The sequence below is a fragment of the Lethenteron reissneri genome, chromosome 27, assembly GCF_015708825.2.
Source record: "Lethenteron reissneri isolate LAM-NWPU_2019-01 chromosome 27, ASM1570882v1, whole genome shotgun sequence".
Taxonomy (NCBI): domain Eukaryota; kingdom Metazoa; phylum Chordata; class Hyperoartia; order Petromyzontiformes; family Petromyzontidae; genus Lethenteron; species Lethenteron reissneri.
This window is the reverse complement of record NC_083805.1, coordinates 801,381-824,584: the sequence shown is the minus strand read 5'-3', so window position 1 is coordinate 824,584 and position 23,204 is coordinate 801,381. Positions and strand designations below refer to the sequence as shown.

General features: G+C 61.7%; 1 protein-coding gene across 4 annotated transcripts in view; it reads right to left on the bottom strand.

Annotated features, from left to right (window-relative positions):
- Window positions 1–23,204, bottom strand: part of TTC28 (tetratricopeptide repeat domain 28) — a 37,961-nt gene that overhangs the window by 2,864 nt on the left and 11,893 nt on the right. For 2 of the 4 annotated variants that reach the window (XM_061560987.1, XM_061560989.1), the window contains 21 exons: window positions 17,467–17,614; window positions 16,402–16,674; window positions 16,098–16,228; window positions 15,339–15,606; window positions 14,890–15,129; window positions 11,032–12,379; window positions 10,339–10,528; window positions 9,088–9,424; window positions 8,716–8,825; window positions 8,413–8,557; window positions 7,788–8,072; window positions 7,056–7,215; window positions 6,348–6,449; window positions 5,493–5,751; window positions 5,091–5,255; window positions 3,999–4,806; window positions 3,400–3,524; window positions 2,995–3,226; window positions 2,596–2,672; window positions 862–1,051; window positions 295–402 (listed from right to left, as the gene is read on the bottom strand). In XM_061560987.1, coding sequence (XP_061416971.1) covers window positions 295–402; window positions 862–1,051; window positions 2,596–2,672; window positions 2,995–3,226; window positions 3,400–3,524; window positions 3,999–4,806; window positions 5,091–5,255; window positions 5,493–5,751; window positions 6,348–6,449; window positions 7,056–7,215; window positions 7,788–8,072; window positions 8,413–8,557; window positions 8,716–8,825; window positions 9,088–9,424; window positions 10,339–10,528; window positions 11,032–12,379; window positions 14,890–15,129; window positions 15,339–15,606; window positions 16,098–16,228; window positions 16,402–16,674; window positions 17,467–17,614 — 5,701 coding nt within the window. Of the gene's footprint in view, window positions 1–294; window positions 403–861; window positions 1,052–2,595; window positions 2,673–2,994; window positions 3,227–3,399; window positions 3,525–3,998; window positions 4,807–5,090; window positions 5,256–5,492; window positions 5,752–6,347; window positions 6,450–7,055; window positions 7,216–7,787; window positions 8,073–8,412; window positions 8,558–8,715; window positions 8,826–9,087; window positions 9,425–10,338; window positions 10,529–11,031; window positions 12,380–14,889; window positions 15,130–15,338; window positions 15,607–16,097; window positions 16,229–16,401; window positions 16,675–17,466; window positions 17,615–22,665; window positions 23,037–23,204 lie in introns of those variants that run through there. The other 2 variants (XM_061560990.1, XM_061560988.1) reach the window with 2 other exon arrangements.

Here is a 23,204-nt window from a genome sequence, read left to right as displayed (position 1 = left end):
TCCATTGGGAACTCTGGCAAAGAGCAGTGTGACATCCTCCTGTGTTAGAGAACACCACAGAACGACTCTTGAGGTCCCTTCAATTGCCTGCTATCCACATTCTCTCAGCTATAATTGTTTAGAATTCCGCACCGACAATCGGTGCGTGTTAGACGCGGGTGAGCGGGTAAGTGAGCGGGCGAGCGGGCGAGCGGGCGAGCGGGCGGGTGCGTGAGCGGGCGAGTGAGCGGGTGGGTGGGCGAGCGGGCGAGTGAGCGGGTGAGTGAGCGGGCGAGAGCGGGCGCGGTCGCTCACCGAACAAGGCGAGCAGCGAGTGCAGCGAGAACTGCAGACACCGGCGTGATGCCTGGCCACTCGTCCTCAGCAGAACCTCCTCCTTGCCGACCTCGCACAGGTCGAAGCCTACTCGGGCCCCACAGTGACCCACACACTTCCGATTAGCACAGTTGGCGGCATACGGTGCAAAAGAAGTTCAACATACATACAGCAAGCGTGTGCACATGAGAGCAGCGTTCACACAAGCGACACTCCCTCCTCTGCTCCCCCCCAACCTCAGAATAACTGCCATAACCCTTTGGTGTCCCATTGGAAGGGTGCCCAGGCTGTTTAGCACTGTCAGTCTTGGCGAATGTTGTCACGTCTCTTGGTTTTTATTAAATAATTAATTAACGCTTGGTGTAGAATTCCCAATGCTTAACAACAATAAGGCAAGTCATCCACTTGCCCAAGGTAACCCACATAGCTCATAGTGACCCACAGACACACCCACAGTGACCCCACACACCCAGTGACCCACACACCCAGTGACCCACACAGCATGCACGATCACGGCACCCTGCCACGTGACCGGTGTTGCCGTACCGAGTGCAGCGAGCAGCTCGTGGCACCCCGGCGTCTGCCACAGCTTCACGGCGACCCTGGCGGGTTGAGTCGCCGTGCCCCCCGCCGGAGTGTCAGCGCCGCCCCCTGTCTTGCCGGTGCCGCCTCCACCGCCGGCACCGCCGCCGTCCTGCTCTGCGCCGTCCGAGAGCTGCTTGAGCGTGTGCCGAATCTGCGAGGGGACGAGCGGAGCACGTCTCGGCTGCGGCCTCACGGGAGGGCCCAACACTTCGTTTGTTCCGTCCTCAACCGTTCGGCACCTCCCAAACATTGCCTGAAGTTTAACGGGCGTGGCAGGGTGCCACGTTCCGAGCCGGTTCCGGGCCCCACCCAGGGCCGGCGCTACGGCAACCTTCGTCGCCACACGACCGAAGAGCTGGCGGAGACCGCGGCACCGGTAACGGCGGGGTCAGCGCCCGCACCTCCGACAGAGCCCGCTAGCGAACGCGTTCTAACACTACCGATAGCCCATCTAAGCAAGCGGCATGCAGGGAGACGCAGCGGTGTCAGTTACGAAGGTGAAGCGGTGACACGGCCACGGGTAACCAGCATGTGCAGAGGTGACACGCCGTCCAGGTACACAACGCACAGGTATGCAGGTGAACGAAACGTGGGCCCACGCTGCTGCATGCGGCCCCAGTTACCACATGGGACGTCCCGGGCAAGAGGGCTGGGTCACAACCTCTGTTAGAGCCGGGAGGCGAACGGGGAGCGGGAGGGTGGGGAGGACTCGTGGGGCAGCCCCTCCAGACCCATCGCCGGCGTCTGCGTTTTACCGCAGGGTCGCCGAGATCTACGCGAGAGGACCGCACCCCCTCGTTCACGCGCGCGTCGAGGTCTCCGAGGGTGTGGGGGTGGGGGGGAGGTCTGGGAGGGCTAAGCCGGGGCGGCGGTGGGAGGGGCTCATCTACACGGGTATGCTGGGGAGAGACAACAGACTCACCAGTGCAACGATAGCTACAGCCGCCTTGACAGCGTGAGGGTAGTGGAGGGGGTGGTGGTGGTGGTGGAGGTAGGTGCGAGGGAGGGTGTGACGGGACCGAGGGGACGACACAAGACAGCGCAGCGGGTTTCAGGATCGGCCGACGCAGCTCGTGGTCGCAGCTTGGGCCACATCGCTCGACCATGGCGAGGGGTGGAATCCGGACCAGGGACGGAGACGGGGTCGTGACAGCCCAGCCCACCACCACCTCCCCCCCACCTTTTCCTTCAGCCACAAGTCCCACTCCTCACATCCACTGCATTCGTATCCCTTTCCACCGCATCCTCTTCCTCACCCTCCGTCTCCCTCTACAATATCTCACTGCCCTGACCTTCTTTAGCATATTCTATCCAGGATCCATCTTGGCATCATCTCTGTCCTCTCAAGAACTCTCTTCTAAGCCACTGCGCGTCTTTCTCAGGACGTACCGCGGGAACTGAACCGAACTATTCCGCCAGACATCATGCCGAATGACAAAATCCCTAATTGCATTTGAGCGCCACGCTCTTTCTCTCTCTGTACTTGTTGCTGCCGCTGGTCTCTGCTGGTCGAGCCGCCCTTGAACAAAAGCCGTGCAGCCGTTTAGCGCCGGCAGCAGCGCTGCTTGTACCACGCTTGTCTACACTCTCCCGCTCCGTTTCACCGTGCGGCGTCCGGAGCCGAGCGGGAACATCGAGGCCGCGACGCCCGACGTGGGCCTGTCGTCGGCGAGGCCGGGGCCCGCGGTCACTCACCAGCTGCACCAGCTGCTCCCCCACCTCCTCCGTCCGGATGAGCTTGGAGAGGGCGTAGAACGCGGGGTGAGGGAGACCTGCGGGGTGAGGAGGGAGCAGGAGACCTCGTCACACGCGTGCACTGCTGCACGGTCCGTCCTAGCCTGGCCTGATGCCTGCTGATCCCTCCCATCAGCCAATTCCACTTGAGCTCTCCCATCCATTCCCTCACAGACCCTCCCACCCAATCCATCTTGAGCCCACTCAGCCCGTATCTACCGAACGCTCCCCCTGCCCATCCCTCCCGGTCCCTCTGGGCTCCTCCTTGTTCATCCTCTGCTCCCTCACTTCCTGGGCCATCCTGCCCTCAGCGGCCGCCCCCCCCCGCCACCCCACCCAACCCCAGGCGCTTTCCCGTACCGAGCAGCGCCTGCATGGTGGTACTGCAGTGCTGCAGGCGGTGCGCGGGGTCGGCCAGCGGGAAGAAGACGGCCGCGGGGAGGCCGTTGGCCGGCGGCTCGAGGCGGAAGCCGATGGCGGTGAGCAGGCCCTGCCAGCCAGCCACACCGTGCACCTTGTTCTCCACGCTCTGCTGCGACGTGTACATCGAGTTGGCCTGGCCGCGCTGTATCCTCTGCAAGGACTTCTCCACCTGCGCTGGCGGGCACGGAGAGAAACGCCCCAATTACGGCGCGCGGCACTGCGGCAGCGCCACGATGCCGGACGGTGGCGCCCGTCCAATGGTCTGTTCAGGATAGGTGGGGGATCGTTGTCTTTGCGAGTGTGTTGGGAGAGTGGAGTGGTGGTGCAGGCAGCTGCTCCCACCAGATGCAGCAGGACCCGCAGGGCGTCGCGCGCGCGGTCCGGCCACTGTAAGATCTGCAGCAGCGCCCTCCTCACCAGCGCCGACGGGGAGTTGAGGCGCACGTCCCGACCGATGAGGACAAACCCTGCTCCGTGGGATGGGGCACAGGGAGGGATGGAGGAGGAGATGCAACAGTAAATACGATAAAACCAAATTAATTTTCACCACCACAACCAAACACACCTCCTTGTACATGTAAGTTAAACGTCTTTCGCACCGCACATAGTTGACCATGCTAATCAGAGGTGCGGGGGAAGGAAACCAAACTAAACACAAACAGGAGTTTGTAAGAAAGGAAGGAAGAGCGTTCCAGACGGCCGCAGAAGCGCATCTGAAAGCGCGCGATGCACTGACCGTCTTTGTTCGACGGTTAGCTAAAAGCCGCTGCTCTGAGGATGACCAGAGTTTGCATCCACCAGCTGACACATGACCGGAACTGCCATTGGGGCCCCCATGTGACCGACGTTCTGGTCGCGAGTCACCAGCACGTCCATCCCTGAACCCCACGCGGCGCTAACGTGACTCGCGGCGGGTGGAGCAGGGAGAGGAGGGAGCTCACCGGCCCAGTTGGACGGGTGCGAGAACTGCGCGTGTGCCTGCACGGCCCGCATGGCGTCCTTCAGCGCCACGCTCGCCCGCACGCCCTCCATGAGCGCAGAGTAGAAGGCCTGCATCAGGACTCGGGCAGCTGCGGCCGGCGTGGGCCACAGGCTGGCCAGCACACACCGGCACCCGGCCGCCAGGAAAGCCTTGGCCAGGCCCACGAAGCCGCCGGGAACCAGTGGAGCGCAGCACTCGCGCGGCCAGCCGAGCACCACGAGCCGCGCCGACAAACGCAGCGACGCCACCTCGCTGGCAGTGAGGAGGAACTCCCCGGCGGGGGGGGCGTCCGGCGCCAGCTCATCCAGGGACCCCCCCCCATAGACGGTGCCCGGCACGGGGGCCTCGTGAGCACCATCAACGTCGCCCGCTTCTCCCTCGGCCGAGTCCGGTCCGCCGGCTCCTGCCGCGGCTCCCGACGCGTTCCCGGCGCCGGCCGCGCGGGCGCCGCTCCTCTGGCCTCCGTCGGGACCGGCGGCGGCGGTGGCACCGGACTCTTGGCATGCCCGGGGGCCGAGCACCAGCGCGGAGAGCTTCCAGGAGACGTGCGTGCAGAAGTGGAGGCACTCCGCGGTGCACGCCGCGTCCAGCACGGCGGACTTGGTGGCGGCGTGGCCCACGAGGGGCCGGCACCCGGCCGCGTGCGCTACGACCGAGGCCTGGTCCCGCGCCGACGGCAGCGGCGGCCAGCGCCAGCGAGCTCGCGCCGAGCTCGGCAGCCACGGGTCGCCCACGACCAGCGCCGAGACCGACGCTGCGGCGGAGCCCTGGTGACGTAGCGGAAAACGCAGACGGTTAGAGAAACTCAACTCGTCAATCGCGCTGCTCTCAAAGGGAAACGACGTGGCAGACGATGCTCGGGCTAAGGGCTCTTCTTTATACCCTGTGCACCGCTGCTAACGCAGGGTCACATCTGTTTTGTTTAAGTCGAGGATAAGGATAACGGTTAGGGTTCGGACTGCGTTACAGTTACTGCTGCTGGATGCAATAAGGGATAGGGTCACACAGGGATAGCGCTGCCACTAGCGCGGTGATGGCGGTGGTGGCGCACCTGGGGGCGGTGGGTGAGGGCTCCGAGCGAGGGCACGGCGCGCAGGCTGAAGCGCTCGCACAGGAACTCGGCGCACGCGTCCGAACGGAGGAGTGCAAACGGCACCAGGAACAGCTCCGCGTCCAGCACCAGCACGAGCTCCCGGGGCTCCTCCGTGCCCAGCATCTGACGCACGCGGGGTCGGGGAGGGCCACCTTTAGCCAGGGCGACCCGCAATCACGCGGGCGCAGGCCGTGCACGGGACGCGGCAAGCGCCGCCCGTCACCTCCCGTCCACCGGCACACGTGTGGAAACGGAGGTGCTTGTTTTATTACAACTATTTTCGCGTCATGTGATCGGTCGAGTGATCGGTACAATTTTGAGGTTCGTTATCGAGATTGGCGCGGCCGCCCCCCTGCTCACCCCTTCCATGGGGGCGACGAGAAGGTCGTAGAGGAACCCCAGCGGGTCCTTGTCGCCACGCTTGCTCCCTGCCGCCGTTGCCGCCCGCCCGACCGAGCGGCTCCTCGTGCCGCTCGGGGGGCTCAGCGCGGGGCTGCTGGGGCCCGCGGAAGCGCCGGGGGGCGAGGGCGGCCCGGGGGGACTGGAGGGCGGCGTGGCCGAAGTTCGGGGGCTCAGGCTCCTGCTTGCAGCGCTCGCCCTCGTGCCGACCCGGCCCCGCCTGCGAAGGGTCGGGGCGAAGGTCAGGGCGAACGTTGCCGATGGTCTCGGCGACCGTGCGCGCAAGCGGCAGGTCTCGCACGCATGCGGGTGGCGGCTGTAGAGTCGCGTGCGGACGCTGGTTGGTTCGGACTCATGGGAGGACATCACGGCCGGTTGGTGAGGGGTGGGGCGCATATGGGGGATGGAGGAGGAGAGGCTGCCCGGGCAACGAAGTGGCTTATCGCGTGTAAATTTATAGCAGACAAATACTCTAAATGCTTGTTGATTCTAAATGCGGAGGGAAAAAGCAGAGGACCGAGAAAAATCCACGCAACCACGGGGAGAACACGCAAACTACAATATATAGGCGTCAAGGTCGGGATCAAACCCATGACCTCCTGCATACCAGGCGAGGGAGTTCACATCTCGCCACCACGAAATGAAATGGCCCTCAGAGGTCCGTGACCAAGGGGAAGCCACGTGGTGGTGGTGAAGGACGGAAGCAATGGCGATGGGTGGTGGCATCAGCGGCGATGACCTGGAGGACACGCTGTCACCACGCGAGCCTGCATGTTAAAAACACCGCACCGGGGGGGGGGGGGGGGTGACAACCACCTGCTGAGGGTGGAGTCCTGCGCGAGAGACCGTGGGGGGCCCGACTCCTCGTCTGGGGTGTCCCCGACCTCGCTTGCACTCTCACTGTCACCCCCAGACCTGCTTCGCCACGCACACACACGGACAAAGATCCCCCGTGTAGCCTTTTGCAGAGTGTTGTGGCAAGTACTGTTAAGCAAAACAAAGCTACCTTTGTCTCTCCAGTGTTAATGTCGATCTTGGGGAGGCCCAGGACCATTTCAGATGCATATCATTTGCCGTGGGTGGGTAATCGAGCCCGGGTCGCTAACCGCTGTACCACCACTCGCCACCAGCGCACACGTGCAGAAGCATATAAAGATAAAGATGCACACGTGCACACATAACAAACAATCATACACACACACCCCATAAAGACACAAGGACGCTCTCACAAACACACGCAAACGCTCTCGCACTATCGCACACACGCACGCCCATCATACAGGGAGGCTCGGGTGGCGTCGTGGCCCCCGCAGCGAGCGGAACGCTTCACGGCTAACGCCAAACACCTGCGCACAACCGTCCTGCCGGCACCTCCCGCCACCCCCACCCCGAATGCGAGAAACCACGGAGCTCCTCCGACGAGTGTGTTCAGCTTGTATGTGGTGTGTGCGGTGTCTGTGTGCGGGCGCGTGTGCGGCGTGCGTGTGCCGTGCGTGGCGTTCTCCACGTGTGCTCTCCCCGCACCTGGCCGCCCCCGCCTCCGCTCCGAGCGCAACTCGCGCGGCAGTCACGTGACCCTCCAGTGCGACGCCGCACTGGCTCTGGAGGCCGCCGGCATCGGCCGGACCCAGGGCCTCCCCCTCCGCCTCTTGCACGAGCCGGCTGGCGTGGAACCTCCGCACGCCTGGGAAACGCAAACAGAAGGGGAGGTGGCGGCGGCGGGCGCCGTTATACACCCAAAGCCAACAACGTACGTGTTTCGCTTCGGCACCTGCGCAGGCCTCCGCGGCTAAAGTCTAGAAGACAAACGTCTAATCGCTCCCACAGCTGCTAGAGATTTGGGAGGGTGGGGGAGGGAGGGTTTGAGGAGGGAGGGTGCAGGGCAGAGCACCCGGAGCCGAGCACCGCTCCCTAACGAGACACCGCCAACGCTTCGCGCTCCACGCGCCGCACGGCTCGATTACAAACGCCAGCACCACGCTTCGGTGCCGCGCTTTCCCCTCGGAGGGAATTCGCAGCGGCACCGTGTCGAACGTGACAGACTGGCCGGTTAAGTCACGGTGATGTGCGGTGAGGAATGGTCAATAGTCCCGGGGTCAATTACAATTGGTATGAAATGCAATTGTAATCACAACTAAGAATTTTGCTGCTGTAATTGACCCGAGGTCTAGTGGTGAGGACTGGTGAAGACCGATGAGGAATGGTGAGGACTGGTGAGCACTGATAAGCAGCAGCAACAGCAGCGAGGCTCCTCACCTTCGTTGGGTGCGAGCAGCCAGCTGTAGAGGAAGCCGGCGGCGATGGAGAAGTAGAGCACGAGGCCGCGTTGCGTCCCCACGACCTCCAGCAGCCGCTCCAGGGAGGGCGGCGGTGGCACCGGCGACCCGGGCCGCTCGCCCCGCTCGGGGGTCCCGGGGGACCTAGGGGTCCCGGGGGAAGCGGACGAGGGGGCTGCCGAGCGGGGTCCCCCCGACCCCTGTCCCTGGCGCTCTGCGAGCGACCGCGCTCGCTCGGCCGCCACCAGCGCCTCCCCGGGACGGCCTGGGCGACGCACGACGCAGAGCGGCCGTGAGATTCGGCACAACGCGCACGGCAGAAAAACGCACGGCACAACGCAATGGCGCACACTGCACTCGACTGCGCACGGTGGTAGAGCGCAACACCCACGGCACAAAAACACGACTTGTCACGCCGCGTGCGTCACGTGCGATGTTGAACGCGCGGCACACAACATTCTTGAATCCGAGGCGCAGAACCGCAGACGCGGGGCTCGGCACGTAACGTGGCTCGGCTCACAAAATGGACAGCGCCTGCGAGAGAATTCTCGGAGCCTCTTGAACGAGGTAGGTTGGGGGGGGGGGGGGGTCCACGTGGTCCTCACCGAGTGTGACGAGCACGCGCTGCAGCGCCTGGCAGCTGGACGCATGCAGCTGGGACAGCGAAAGCTGCGTGTCGCCGCCGCCGCCGCCGCTCGGAAACGATGCGCCCCGGCACAGCCCCTCGAGCAGCGTGCACGCCGCGTACAGCTGTGGGGGGCACGTGCCGTGCGGGCGGTAGGTACGGTGGCGAGGGTGCGGTGGGTGGAGGGGTATGCAGGTACGGTATTTGGGTCAATGGGATGGAATGGTACATGCGGTTTGTGGTTGTGGCTGTGATGAGTACGTGTGGTGAGTGTGACACTCACCTGGTGTTGTGCCTCCTCCAGGTTCCCCCCGGCCCACAGCGCCAGCCCCAGGCAGTGCCGGATCCGGGCCTCCTCCTCACGCCGCGACAGCTGCTCCACCAGCTTCAGTCCTGTGCGAAATCCCCGTTGGTTTCACATTCTCCGCTCAGTCACTTGCACACGCACGCATGACCACACACCCTCCCATCTACACACACACAAATCCATAAGTACACCCCCCTAACTACACACACCCAGACACACCCACACCTGCCCCTCGTCTATTCACAGCTTCACAGCATCGCCACGCGTAGACGCGGGAAGCGGCGAGACGCAGCGGAGGCACGCCGGCACGACAATCGCGAGCGCGTCGTGACGTCTGGCGGCGCTCACCTTCCTTCAGGTAGCTGACGGCCTGCGCGTGTTGCCGCAGCGCATGGTGCGTGCGGCCCAGCCCCAGGTAGGCCTGCGCCCTGTCGGCGCCCCCGTCGTGCGCCTGCGCCGCCGTGCTCAGCTGGCGCTCGTGGTGGCCCACAGCCCTCCGCGCGTCGCCCAGCGCCTCGCACGTCAGGCCCAGGTTGCCGTGCGCCCGAGCCCGCGCTCGCGGGTCGCCGGCGCGGTCTGCCAGCGCCAGCTCACGCTCGTGGTGCGACAGGGAGGCCGCGTGGTCGCCCATGCGGCGGCACACCGAGCCTAGCGCCGAGCTCGCCTCCAGCTCCATGGCCGCGTCCTAACGCAAGTGAAGAGGGGGGGGGGGGGCCGGTGAAGACTACATCTCCAGCCGAAGGCCTCGATGCATTCACGGTGGCCCTCTGTCCGTAACAACGGGTTCACGATACCTCTCATAAAGATGAACCGAAATAACTTTAATTTTAGTGTAGAGTTGTGTTGCTATTAGGGACTTGCCCGAAAGAAAACCAGCCACATTGGTGAAAGGGTTTTCAGAAACTTTCCGATAAAACCCAGCGACAATGGGTAAGCCTTCTCAGTCAATGTGATGACATCACGCAGCATGTACGTGCCTCTGCTATTGATGATGTCACTAAGCGTGACATCGTTATTGTCGCCAATTCAATTCCTCCGAGGACAAACGCGTGTTTGAAATGGGCAGCAACAAAGAGCACCATTAAAGTAGTAAAGAGTTTCTACTCTTCTTGTATTGAGCAGTCGAGCAGTGGGAGGGGAGAAGCAGAAGAAGCATTGTGACTTGCAGTGTGGTGAGTGAGTAAGTGTGAGTGGGTGGGTGAGTGGATGAGTGAGTGTAAGTGTGAATGGGTGGGTGAGTGGATGAGCGAGTGTAAGTGTGAGTGGGTAGGTAAGTGAATGAGTGAGTGGATGAGTGAGTAAGTGTGAGTGGATGAGTGAGTGGATGAGTGAGTGGATGGGTGAGTGGATGGGTGAGTGGATGAGTGGGTGAATGCTGCTGTAACCTGCAATGTGGCGGTTAAACACAGTTTGGATGAGACAGTCTGGTCGAGAGAGTACTTTGATTTAGTGTGTAGATAAGCACACGGTGGTAGTGGCGGCGGTTGTGGTGGTGGCAGTGAAGGCGATGGTGCCGGTAGTAGCGGTGGTGGTGATGTTTGTGCGGGTGTGGTTGGTTCTCCGTGCGGGCGGCGCGGTGGCCGGCGGCGGGGTTCCTGCCTGCGCTTGTCGCGCTGCGCTGAGCTGGCGCTGCAGGCAGGACAGGGCCGCGTCCCAGCGCGCCAGCGTGGCGTGCAGCGCGCCCAGCTCCCCGTAGGCCTGGGCGCAGCCTCCCGCGTCGCCAGCCTCGTGCGCCGCCACCAGCCGCTTCTCCAGACACACGAGCGCTTGCTGCAGGTTCCCCATCGCCCTGCGAGAGACCGAGCCCACGGCTCTAATCAGGTTCTGAACCCCGTACGCCGTAGAAATTCCGGTTTGTTCCACGGAACTAGGTGCCCGCGCCTGCCACCTCACTTTCCGAGCCCGCTACCCGTAAACCTCACTGCTTTTTCCTGCACCCTGGTCAGGTGCAGAGAAGGTTTTAGCTCCTGAAGGGAATCTAGTGGACGGCGACATCTGCGATGAAAATGTCGCGTCATCAACACCATTATCATCTGCACTGTAGCCATAGCCGTGTTGTCCTAACCCTTTGTATAACCTCTCCATAACCCCTATAACCCTTAGACGAGCATATCATCACAGACACTACACCATCCTTCATCAACCCATTGCTGGATGAAGCCCTGCTCGCCCACAAGCCGTCGATTGTTTTCCGATCCTCGCAGTTAGCACGATTGGCTATGTATGGTGCGAAAGAAGTTCAACATATGAACATAGATTATTGTTATTATCGTAGCGAAGTGCGGGCACCACCTGTGCGCATTGGCCAGGCCCCGGTAGGCCCTCGCCTGCTCCTGGGTGCGGCCGGCGCCGCGCGCCGCCCCCAGCGCCTGCTCCTGGTACTTAGCCGCCTCCTCGAAGTCCCCGAGCGCCTCGTAGCAGTCGCCGAGGTTCCCGTACGCGCGCCCGCGCTCCGCCAGCGCCTCCGAGCCCTCGGGCAGCTGCTGCAGGGAGCCCAGCTGCTGCTCAAAGTATCCGACGGCGTCTTCAAACAGCCCCATGTTCATCTTGGTGATGCCCAGGTTGCCGTAGGCCCGCGCCTCCACGCCGGCGTCCTTCAGGCGCTGCGCCAGCTCCAGCTGCTCGTCGAAGCACTTGAAGGCGACGGTGTAGCGCCCCAGCGCCGTGTAGACGGCGCCCAGGTGCCCCTGCGCGCGGCACTCCCCGGCCACGTCCCCCATCTCCTGGCACGCCTCCAGCTCCTGCGTGTGGCACGCCAACGACTTGTCGTAGCGCCGCACCGATCCGTGCGCCGCGCCCAGCCCTGCGTGCGCCGCCGCCTCCAGGCCGCGGTCGCGAGCCGCCCGCGCCGCCTCCAGCTGCTTCTGGTAGAGCTCGGCGGCGCCGTCCGCGTCTCCGCGGCACAGCAGCACGTCGGCCAGGTTCCCCAGCGCGCGGAACCGCGCCCGCTCGTCCCCCAGCTCCGTCGCCAACTCCAGGAAGCGGCGCTGGCAGTCCTCGGCCTGCGCCACCTCGCCCAGCGCGGCGTGCGCCAACCCCAGATTGCACAGCGCGCGCGCCCGGCCCGGCTTGTCGCGCAGGTCGGCGGCCAGGCCCAGGTGCTGGCGGTAGCAACGCGCCGCCTGCCGGTGCTCGCCGAGGCGGTAGTGCGCGTAGCCGAGGTTGTGGCTGGCGCGCGCCTCGCCCTCCAGGTCCTGCAGCTCTCCCGCCGCCACGCGCAGGTACTGCTCGTAGTAGGGCACGGCGCGAGCGAAGTCGCCGCGCGACGCGTGGAAGTTGGCGAGGTTGCTGAGGGCGCGTGCTTGCGCCGCCCCGTCGCCCAGCTCGCGCGCCAGGCACAGGTGGCGCGAGTAGTGCGCCAGCGCCTTGTCGTGCGCGCCCAGCGCCTGGTACACCACCGCCAGGTTCCCGTGCGTGGAGGCCTGCGACGCGCGCTCGCCCACCTCCGTGGAGATGCGCAGCTCCAGCTGATGGTAGGCCACGGCGCGCTCGTGCAGCCCCAGCGCGCTGAACGCATTGCCCATGTTGCCGTAGGCGCGGCCCTGCCCTGCGTAGTCGCCCACGCGCTTGGCGATCAGCAGGTGCGCCTTGTGCAGCTTCAGCGCCGTCTGGTAGTCGCCCATCATTTGGTGGATTATCCCTGGAGGGCGGGGAAGCCGGGGGAACGGTGGGAAGTGAGAGGGTGGCGGCACGGATGGGGTACCGGAGATCGGAGTGGTCGGACCCGTCGCTGTGGAACCACTCGACTCTTGATCCAGTGGCTCAGAGGCCACAGTGCCGAGTTCGAACCACTGAGATCCTGGGTTCAAATCTCGGTTTCGGCCGCCTATCATTAAACCGGGTACTCGGGTGCATTGAGTTGATGTTCTCAGCCCTTTCACTAATGACTGCACAAAAATCGAAAATATATATATTGGTTTCATTGTCGTTCGATGATCACTGCTCTCTGTAGTGGGGTGGGTGGAAAGGTGCTGCCTCCCCGACTCTGTGGAACACGGGTCAAATATTAATTGAAAGGATCTCACAGGTAGCACTGTGATCATGGTTGCACTGCCCTGGATGGGTTTCGAAAAGATTAATCTTCTCATCGAATGACACTGATTGCTTTATCGATATGTTTGCTTCAAAATGTGCGTGTACAGACATTTCAGGGGGATGTATTTAGTATGTGCCTGCGTGTTTGTTAGCATGTGCGTCCGTGTGTCTGCGTGTCTGCTTGTGGCCGTATGTTCGTGCTCCTGTGTGGAGCCAAGCGGAGGATTTCCCTCTTGCTGGGTGGGGGTGGTGGGGGGGGCTCTATTGTCCCGCGCGGAGGAAACGCGGCGCCCGGCGAGGGCGTGGAGGGGTCACGGCTCCACCCCTACCCCCACACCCCCCCCCCCTTTCCCCCAGCCCCCACCCTTAACTACGGCCCTAAGCCTCAAGCTCCAGGGCTTCTATTCACCCATTCTCTAACTACAGTGGATTGGCGATTGGCCCTGTGCTCATTGATCAACACTCGATTTCCCATGATTATTATTTTATTCACTAAATATCATGACATTCACTGGACAGGCTTCATCTGTAAGCTAGCACTGGCCACACATTTGCGCGGGATCCACGGCCGGAGTGGAGGGTGGGTGGGGGGGGCGACACGTCAGCGCGACGTACGAATCAGGCTCAACCGGAATGTGCCGATTTCATCAGATCTCGGAAGCTAAGCAGAATTCAACCTGGAAAGTTCTTGGATGGGCGAGACCACGGTGCACAAAACCAGTGCAGTAGGCATCGTCAACAGCAGAGGGCAGTGCAGCAAAATCGTCGTCCTGCACTCCCGCGACCTTCTCACCGTCGTGAAGTACGGTCAAATAACCCTGACGGCCCACGTGTCATGGGGAAGCCCTCATCCAGCAGCGGATCAACACAATGTGCTATCTGTGTACACGTGCGCACGGAGGAGCACGGTTGCAATCGTGAGCTGCAGTGCAGATAGTCGTGGCCCAGGGCTCCTCTGTGCCTCTGCTGGATGAAATAATAAAATACACACGGCTACAGCAGCCACTGGGGACGCTTGCTGCGCGGGGGGCGCCTGCACCACAAATCGCAAAATTATTCAACGTCCGCCGTGCGTGGCAAGAAAATGCTAACAGCGAATTTCCAAGCCCCGTTCTAATCCTTAATCCCGAGTCGCTAATCCAATAGAACTCTAGGAGCAGGCTCACTCCTGGGCCTACTTTTATCCTAATCCTTAATCCAATATTGTAACGCTAAAACGCTGGCTTCGGGGTACGAATTACTCAAGACACTGCATAATCACGTAGGCCGCTTGGTAAACCGAGGAGCGAGCGAAAGTCCGCACGGCGGCCAGCGGACGTGCCGCGCTGGCGACGCGAGCCAAGGTCGCGACCCCCACGCCCGCGACGCCGGGGTTCTGAGGGGTGGTGATGTGCGCCGCTATTGTCTCCTGAGCGGGGAGGGAGAGAGAGAGAGGTGTCACCGGGGGCTGGCGTGCGCACAAACACTCGCACGTATATTGTACAAAGACCTTTCGTATAACCCTTTTGGGGCAACTGCTGTTAGCGCACACCTATGAAGGCCAGCAAGGCACACAAGGGGGTGGTGTTGGTCGTATCACACCTCGTCACCTTTGTGTCCCCAGTGCTGATGATTACACACTACACAAGGTACTCATCTGAGGCCAAGTCGATCTAGGGGAGGCCCAGAACCGGTTCAGATATTCGTGACTAATGTTGACCATCAGCAGCAATCGAACGCGGGTCACAGGGTTCGCAGCGTAGTCTGCTAAACAAGAAACTAGCGCTTCCCACAAAGACCAAAACACACACCGAAGACAACACATACACGCCCACGCGCGCACGCACACCAGGTCTATTTTCACAGACACCGAATAAAGCGTTACGCCCTCTGTTAAAGAACTTGAAATTCCTTCCTGGCGATAAGACCGGCGCTTCCCGGACGAGGCACTGCCTGGCGCGAGCATCCGGCCGCACGGGGCCTCTCGCCGCACCGCCGGCTTAACGCGTGGCCCAACCGCCGGGCCGAATGGCGCAGAGATGGTGGCGTAGCGCCGTCCAAATCGACGGCGCATTTCTGCGCGCGATCGAACGCGAGCAGCTCCGGGCGCGGGCCGGCACCGCGCGGGCAAACTACCGAGGTTGGAGCAGGCGCGACCCTCCATGGCCTTGTGCCGCAGGCCGATGGCGACGTCCAGCTGGCGCTGGTGGTGCTGCTTGGCGCGCGGCAGGTCGCCCAGGCAGCGGCAGGCGTGGCCCAGCCCCGCGTAGGCCCGGGCCTCGCCGGCGCGGTCGCCGAGCTCCTGCGCCAGCTCCAGCACGCGGGCGTGGTGCTCCAGTGCCCGCGAGAAGTCTCGGCGCACGTGGCACGTGCCGCCTGCCGCGACGGGAAAACGCACGCACGCACAACAACTAAGTGGCGGTGATGTCACCACCACGCTTGTGCCAGCACAAACGCAACGCACGCACACATGCACACATGCACACACGCACGCACGTGAAAAGGGAAAGCCAGGCGCAGCGAGCACGACACGAGCTAAAGCACGATGCGGAGTTAGGCACAGAGTCGGGTCTAGCAGCACGCACCGAGGTTGCTGTGCGCGCGCGCCTCCTCGTGCGGGTGCTCCAGCTCCTGCGCCAGCCGCAAGTGGCACGCGTGGCACTCGAGGGCGCTGTCCGAGTCGCCCATGGCCAGGTAGACGGCGCCCATGCTGCCCAGCTGCCGCGCCTCGCCCAGGCGGTCGCCCGCTTGCTGCGCCAGCAGCGCGCACTGCTTGTGGCTTGCCAGCGAGTTGGGGTGGTCGCCCAGCGCCGCGTATACGTGGCCCAGGCTCGCCAGTGCCCCCGCGGCTCCCTGCCGGAGCACGGTAGGAAAGAGCGAGAGAGCCGCAAACTGAGCTACGCGTGGCTACGTGCAGCTATGTGCGCAGTCCCGCAGGGATACGACACGTCGGCCCGCTACACCAACAACATCAATTTATATTAATATATTTTATATTGTATTGAATACAATGCTCTTCCTAGATAATCCCTTGAGATGGAACATCTCGTTTGCAAGGCTGTACAGTGCGTCAAGTGACTCACACACGTTGCGCCGACCATACAGTCACATCTCAAGACGCTTTACAAAAATCAAAAACAAAAACTAAACTGTGGTAGAGGTGGAGGGAGGGAGGGAGGGTGGAGGGAGGGAGGGAGGGAGCGGCTGGGGCCCAGCACCAACATAAAGGACGGCAGCTCTGTCTCTGCTGCCGGGGCAGCAGAGACAGAGCTACCGATGGCCAGAGCATCCTCAGGGGATCAAGGGCCTCCGACAGCAGGCGGGGGCCAGGCCTGTGGCCTCACCTCTCGGTTCTTCTGCTTCATGGCGACCACCAGCTGCAGGCGGTGGCTGTTGAGGGCCTCCTTGTAGTTCCCCTGGGAGAAGTGGGCTGCCCCGAGGTTGGCCAGCGCCCGGCACTCACCCGCAGGGTCACCTGCCAGACGGGACACAGCACACGGTACACAGCACACGGTACGGCATATGGTACGGCGTGCAATACAGCGTCGAGTAAAGCAGTGATGCTACACAAAAACGCGATACACACAAACAAACATCGGCAAAACATGTCAGCGGAGGCAGCAGCAGCAGCGACGGCCGGAGTCTCACCGAGGGCCTTGGCAACCTGTAGGTCCTGCTGCATGTAGGCGATGGCCTTGTGCGGCTGCCCCAGCGCCCAGTAGGCCGAGCTCAGCGCCGAGAAGACGGAGCCGCGCAGCTTGAGGCTGCACGAGCCGATGCTGAGCGCCGCCTCGAGCACCACGACAGAGGCACGGTGCTCGCCGCTCGCCAGCAGCTCCTGGCCGATCACCGACACCACCACGAAGGGGCTCTTGTCCAGACGCATCTTCTGCAGCCGCTCGTACGTCGGGCCCAGTGAGCCTGAGACGCGCGGGCGAGCAGTACAGACAAGACGCACACACGCATGCACGCACACACAAAAAAGTTATCCCGTGTAGCATTAACAGACTGTTGGGGCAAGCGCTGTTAGTAAGCACCTATTTGCGTAATTTCCTTGCTGGGTTGTTTTGATTCATTTTTGTCATTGTGGTGACCCTGGTCACCCTGGCTCATGGGACTCTGAACTTCTCACCTGGTCACGCAACATCAACTATGGTAAGGTATGCACGGTGCATACCGTAGTGCAGACGTTTACACACAGCTACTGATGTTAGCATCCATGAATTGGACCCACTGAGTACAGATTTCCATAAAAACACACACACACACGACCACGATTATGGGAATCTGCACGCACCAGAAAATGTCCTTTTCAACCCAAACTGCACCGATGTCTCCCACCACCGATAGCGGGAGACATCCGATACAAAACGCCAAGGGCAATGCGATTTCGTGATTTTGTCAAGATGGGAATCAGGAGCTAAATGCCACTGCATTTATCAAACGCTGACAAGACTACTCACGGAACGTGGAGTGCCAGCTAGCCGGCATGGCGTGCCAGCTAGCTTGCTTGCTACATTTGGCCTCGTGTACCTATCAGGAACCATCAGGAACCAGCAATTCACCCGTGTTACTTTAGCCTCAGCGAGAGGCCTGCACCTGCCTGTGCGCAGGTCAAATTAAGGTGTGCTGTGGCGGCCCCCTGAGGCCACCACGCGGGTCACGTGGTGAGGTCAGCTGGGGCCCAAGTGGAGCCGCTGTGCGGGTACGCACCTCTGAGCGGCGACTTCATGGCGGCCTCCACCATCCCGACGAGCAGCTGCAGGCTCTTGGCATCCTGGGCCAGGCCGGATGCGAAAGCGGCCAGGGCGTCGGCGTGCCGGCCCAGGTACTGCAGCGCCAGGCCCTGCCGGAAGTAGGCCTGCACGCCGCACGGTTACCGTTGCCCTCGTGTCAAATTAAACGTCCCATCAGGCGGCGCAACACAAGAAATAGCTCCCCGACGTGTCTTCTGCGTTGTATCGAGCATCGGAGGGAGCGATGTCCGACACATGCCGGGAGCTACTGCAAGAACTGAAGAGTTAGAGTCGGTCCTAAAGAAGCTCCCAGCACGTGCAAAAAAATGTTGGACATCACACCGGATAGCACGCGGTACGTGCTGAAACACATCGGTGAGGTGTGCAGTACAACCATGAGGTGTGCAGTACAACCTCCTCCTCCTCTCGATTATCCGTTGTACAAGTTTCATAGCATCGACGTATATTAACAAGCCCAATATCAACCTCTGAATACACTCACTCTCACCATCACCACTCTCCAACAACACCCTAATAGGGACGAGCAAGATTTTAAGAGGAACTGCTTTTTACGTTGAGTTTTTTGTCCTTTTCCCACACCTCCGATTAGCACGGTTGGCTACGTACAGTGCAAAAGAAGTTCAACATACATACAACGTACGTACATTTGGACTGACATCACAGACCCCATCACCGCAACTGGCGCCACCATCGTGCCTTGCGGCACGCCGACTCGCTCCGGCGAGGCACAGCGATGCGGTCGGTGCTAAGCAACGCTCCACGGCGCCGGATTTCACCCTGCGTGCGCACGGAGCACCCCGGCAGAGGTGCGACGCCCTGCCGCGCGTGCGGGCGGAACGCGCCGTCCTGGCGGAGCGTGGCGTGCGCCGAATAAAGCCGTCACGAGGAGACTGGCGGTGGAACGGCGCCACGGTGTGTGTGCGCCGCACGCAGCTGAGAAGCGGCGCCATGGGGAGCAGGCGACCGAGCCGGGTTCGTTGGATGAGGAACCATCCACCAGCCCCCGCAGGCTATTTGATCATTCGGCACGATTCAGGGTCGCGATTTGATTTAGCCCAAATAGAAAATTAGCATATCATTTGCATTTAGTTGGGGTGGAGTGGTTGCGCAGCAGTTAGCACCAGAGACCAGTGGCGTGCAGCATGCTTGGCATGGCTCCTGCTGGTGCAAGGATATGAAACGGGGCCCCCAGGTCAATCCCCCCCTCTTCGTAGCCCGGCGCCTGGGCCGGGCCGCTGCGGTCCGTGGGTCCCTGGCGCAGTTGCACCGCCTGCACGCTCGAAGGCCGCTCGCCGCTGCACGAGGCTCGTGTGGCCGAACGCAGGTGCGGCCGGTGACGCCCGTGCAGTCGGTGCGGGGAGGCGCGCATCTCTGCCCAACGCTGTAATTAGCGCGCGACAAGGCGCCCATCATCGTCTCGCACCGCGGGGCGCTCCGTCCCCGCTCCGCACGCCCACTTCCAGCTCGCGGGCATTTGGAGGAGACGCCGAGCACACGTTTATCTAAATGAGCTGCAGATCTTAACTCCAGACACAATTGCTAGCGTAAAAATCCCTCTGACAGGCGTAATTAAACCGAGACGGAATTAAGACGTGGGGGCTGCTGGCACCAGAACGCTGAGGGTGTCTGCCTCCTCCGCCTCCTCCCTCACTCCATCGTTATTATCTCTTCCGCCTCCCTCCCTCCCTCCAACTGTTGCTCTCTCTCACTCCCTGTCCACGTAGGTGACTGGACGCCATGGCAGTTGTTCCCACTGCTGCCCAGCTCACGCTGGCAGGAGTTGTGTGTAAACACAGCGGCGGCGGCGTTTAGACAAAAAGGTTGATCCGCGGGGAGGCACGGGAGGACGATGGTGATTAATGCGTGCTCGGGACCACTGCCACCAAACTGCTCTCACACCCTCCCCCCTTCTCCAATCCTCACACCCTCACTTGCCCTCCCGCCTCTTCTCACTGCAGATGGACTGAAAGTCACGCACCCTTTGACAGGGTGGTTGTGGCGGTGGGGGGGGATGGTGTGAAGTGGTATTGGGGGAGGAGGTAGAGGCTTAGGGGATCAGGTGGCGAGGCTTGGCCCGGCCTCCTGTGTCTGTCACCGAGAGCCGTCCTGCACAATCAGGATTAGTGGCTTCAAGCGCCCGTTACCCACACGGCTCGACGCCAACCGGGACATGGGACGGGCCTGGTACGGCCCGCACCCTGCTGCCCCTCTGGGGACAAGCGGAGGCCGGGCCCCAGCTGCTGCTCGTGGCGCCTAGCAAGCGGTGGCTCCTTTGTGTGACCCCCGTAGCGGCCACACGCAGCTTCTCCGCCTCACTCGGAAGAGCAATCGTCGCAGGCCTGACATCATGAGCATTTACACAAACGTCTGAATGTGATCGCATCTCAAGACCCTGTGCAGAAACAGCGGGCATGTTTATCTTACAGGGCAAAACAGGCAGAGGAGAAGAGAAAGGTCTTTGGAGGCAGGGAGTCTACAGCACGGATACATGAGACAGGGGAGTTGCAGACCAAGAGGGCAGCAGAGGAGATTGAATGACCATCCACTTAGCGAAGATTGATTGCGGGCTGGAGCTGAGAGTGTGTGAGAGTTGAGTGAGACGAGAGGAGGTATGAGAGCACGTGGAAGGGAGCTGAGTGAGATGAAAGGTAGGCAGAAAGGTTGAGCCCATAGAAGGTGTTAATCACGAGTGCCCACGTCCAGCTCACGTCCACACCTCATCACATCGCTCCCGGTCCCATTCACCCACGGGCACTTCTACACAAAGGTGTGGTGTGGACAGCATGGGCCCTGGTACAAGGAATTCAATGCCCTGGTACTAAGAATCAAACTTCCACGATTGTTCATGGTCCCCGGTGCCATCGCGCAGCCTGCACGCTCGGTACCTACGGCACTGAATCGGCTCCCGGTGAGCATCACCCACAGGCAGTACAAGATACCACCTTTGTTTGTGCAGCTAATAAGGAATCAGCAGAGAAAGCACTCACTGTGTGGCCAGGCCCAATTAAAATCAACATTTGGACGTGAACGTGGCTCTCTCCCGTTCCGCACCTCCCTCGCTTCCCTCTCCCCGGCGACGCGGAGGCTGAGCGGAGTGTGCGGAGCGGAGTGAATGAGGCTGCGCGTTTATTGACCCGTGCGACGGTGGCAAATATTTGCAGGCTAATCCGGGCTACTCGGAGACGGCCGAGACGGCGCAGCCCATTCAACGAGTGTTCACGCAGCGACGGCTCCTGCAGTACGGGAGCCCACCCGCACGGCCCTCCCTGCACCTCCATGCGGGGCCCACCCGCACGGCCCACCCTGCACGCCGGTGCGGGCCCCACCCGCATGGCCCACCCTGCACCCCCGTGTGGGGCCCACCCGCCAATACACTTCCTCGAAAATGCAGTGTGGAACTCAAGTCAATTTCTAACACACTAGAGAACGAAAAGGCATCACTAAACAGAATCTCGCAACACCAACACGGTACATTTCACAGCTCAAATGTTCTCTCAACACAGTACACGACACTCCAGTCAGATCCCAACACGATACAGGGACCCAAGTTATCACAACACAGGACACGGCCCCTGTTATCTACCCAGAAGTCCACGACTACATTCACATTCCAACACGATACACTGCCCCACGAATCTACCACAGCCCATGATCCCAGTCCTATTTTAACACAGCACATGGCTTCCAGTCACATTCTACCACAGCAGAAGGAGACCCAATGATCGCTTAATGCTGCGCAATACACAACACCATTCACTACTCAACACGCGACATGGCTCCAGGCATCTGCCAATGCAGAAGAGGACTCCATAAATGTCCAGCACAGCACATCACTCAATACGGGACAGACACCCAATTGATCTCGAAGCACAATACATAACCCTTGTTATCTACCAACAGTACACGACTACAGTACAGCCATTGTTCCAGCACAGTGGAGGACCAAGTGATCGTCTCATACACTATTCCAGCCAACTCCCCAGCGAAGACTAAAACGAATTACAGGGCAGAAAACCGAATGCCCCTAGATTATAATGGTAAACAGGATATGTCCAAGGAGGTGTCTACAGTGTCAGTCTATAGCAGCATTCATTCCATTCTGATTTCTCCATTCTAGTTTATGGGAGGGGGGGGGGGCATTGCGTTTTAAGTCTGTCCCGTCTCCCACCCCAGTCGTATCTGTAAAAGATATCACGTGTCCTTCATAACCTTCCAGGGCAGTACACGGCAGACCCCTTACTCCTCTGCATCACCGACAACTGTTCGCAGAGGCCCACGTGTGCTGCACCCGTGCCGTGCTGTGGGCAGCACAGCAAACGTGCTGCACGCGTGCTCTGCTGTCGGCATCACGGCACGTGTGCTGCACGCGTGCTGTGCTGTCGGCATCACGGCACGTGTGCTGCACGCGTGCTGTGCTGTCGGCATCACGGCACGTGTGCTGCACGCGTGCTGTGCTGTCGGCATCACGGCACGTGTGCTGCACGCGTGCTGTGCTGTCGGCATCACGGCACGTGTGCTGCACGCGTGCTGTGCTGTCGGCATCACGGCACATGTGCTGCACGCGTGCTGTGCTGTCGGCATCACGGCACGTGTGCTGCACGTGTTGGGCAGCACAGACGCGTGCTGGCGCGGGAAAGCAGGGGGCGGGGGGATACCCCACGTGGCGCCGCGATCATCACAGCCACAACAACAACAATGGAACAAAGGCCTGGTCGTGATTACATCGGCTTACAACGGGACCCCCGTCGGGAGGGGGTCTACAGCAACCCCACAGGGGACCCCTGTGGTACACACCCAGACTCGCCCAGGTTGTATCACCCCGACAGACACACACGCATCTCACGTTTGTCCCACCTCGACTCACCACCACACCAGCACCCGGACCCCTGCCACCCTCAGACCATCCCTTTAACCCCACGCTCACTTCCCGTCTGCTCACCACCGTGTTCGCTCACCCACTCAACCCGAAATGACCCTCCAACTACCCCCACCGCACTCCCCCTCGCTCGTCCGTGTTCTACAATCCGCTTACTCGCCCACGTGCCATCCCGTCTCACCCCTAACTCGTGCCCGCGTCACTCGGCCTCACCGCTCGCTCACCCCTCGCTCACCCCTCGCTCACCCCTCGCTCACCCCACGCTCTCCCCTCGCTCACCTTCTTCCTCGGCTGCCATTTCATCATGGTGAGTGAGGAGTGACGGCTGAGCGCGCACGGGCGGTGCCGCTCGCCGCACCTCCTCGCTGCCCCCCCCCCCTCCTCCTCCTCGTCCTTCCCCTCGTCACCGCGGGGAGGGGGTCGTCAGGGGTGCGAAGAGGGGTTCACGGGGTCTGTGCTGCCGGGGTCCCCGGGGCCCCAGAGCCGACCTCTCCCCGCATCAATGGAGCTGCGCCGAGTCACATCCCCACCGCTCTTTGTTCGCGGTCCGCGCCTCTTCCTCCTCTTCCTTCTCCCTCCTCCTCCTCCTAGACTACCTCTTCCACATCTCCCCGCGACTCCCACGAAGCCACCAAGCGGGGCCCAGGGTGGGACGGGACGCGGGAGCAGAGTCGGGGAGCCGCGGAGGAGAGCGGGCGACTGCGCGCCTCCCACCCGCCCGCCCGCCCGCCGTGCCCCCTCCTCCCCCTCCTGCTCTACGATCCTTGCGTCTCGATGCGTTCCCGTGTCCCCCCGTCTTCAGCTGCCTGCCTCTCCCC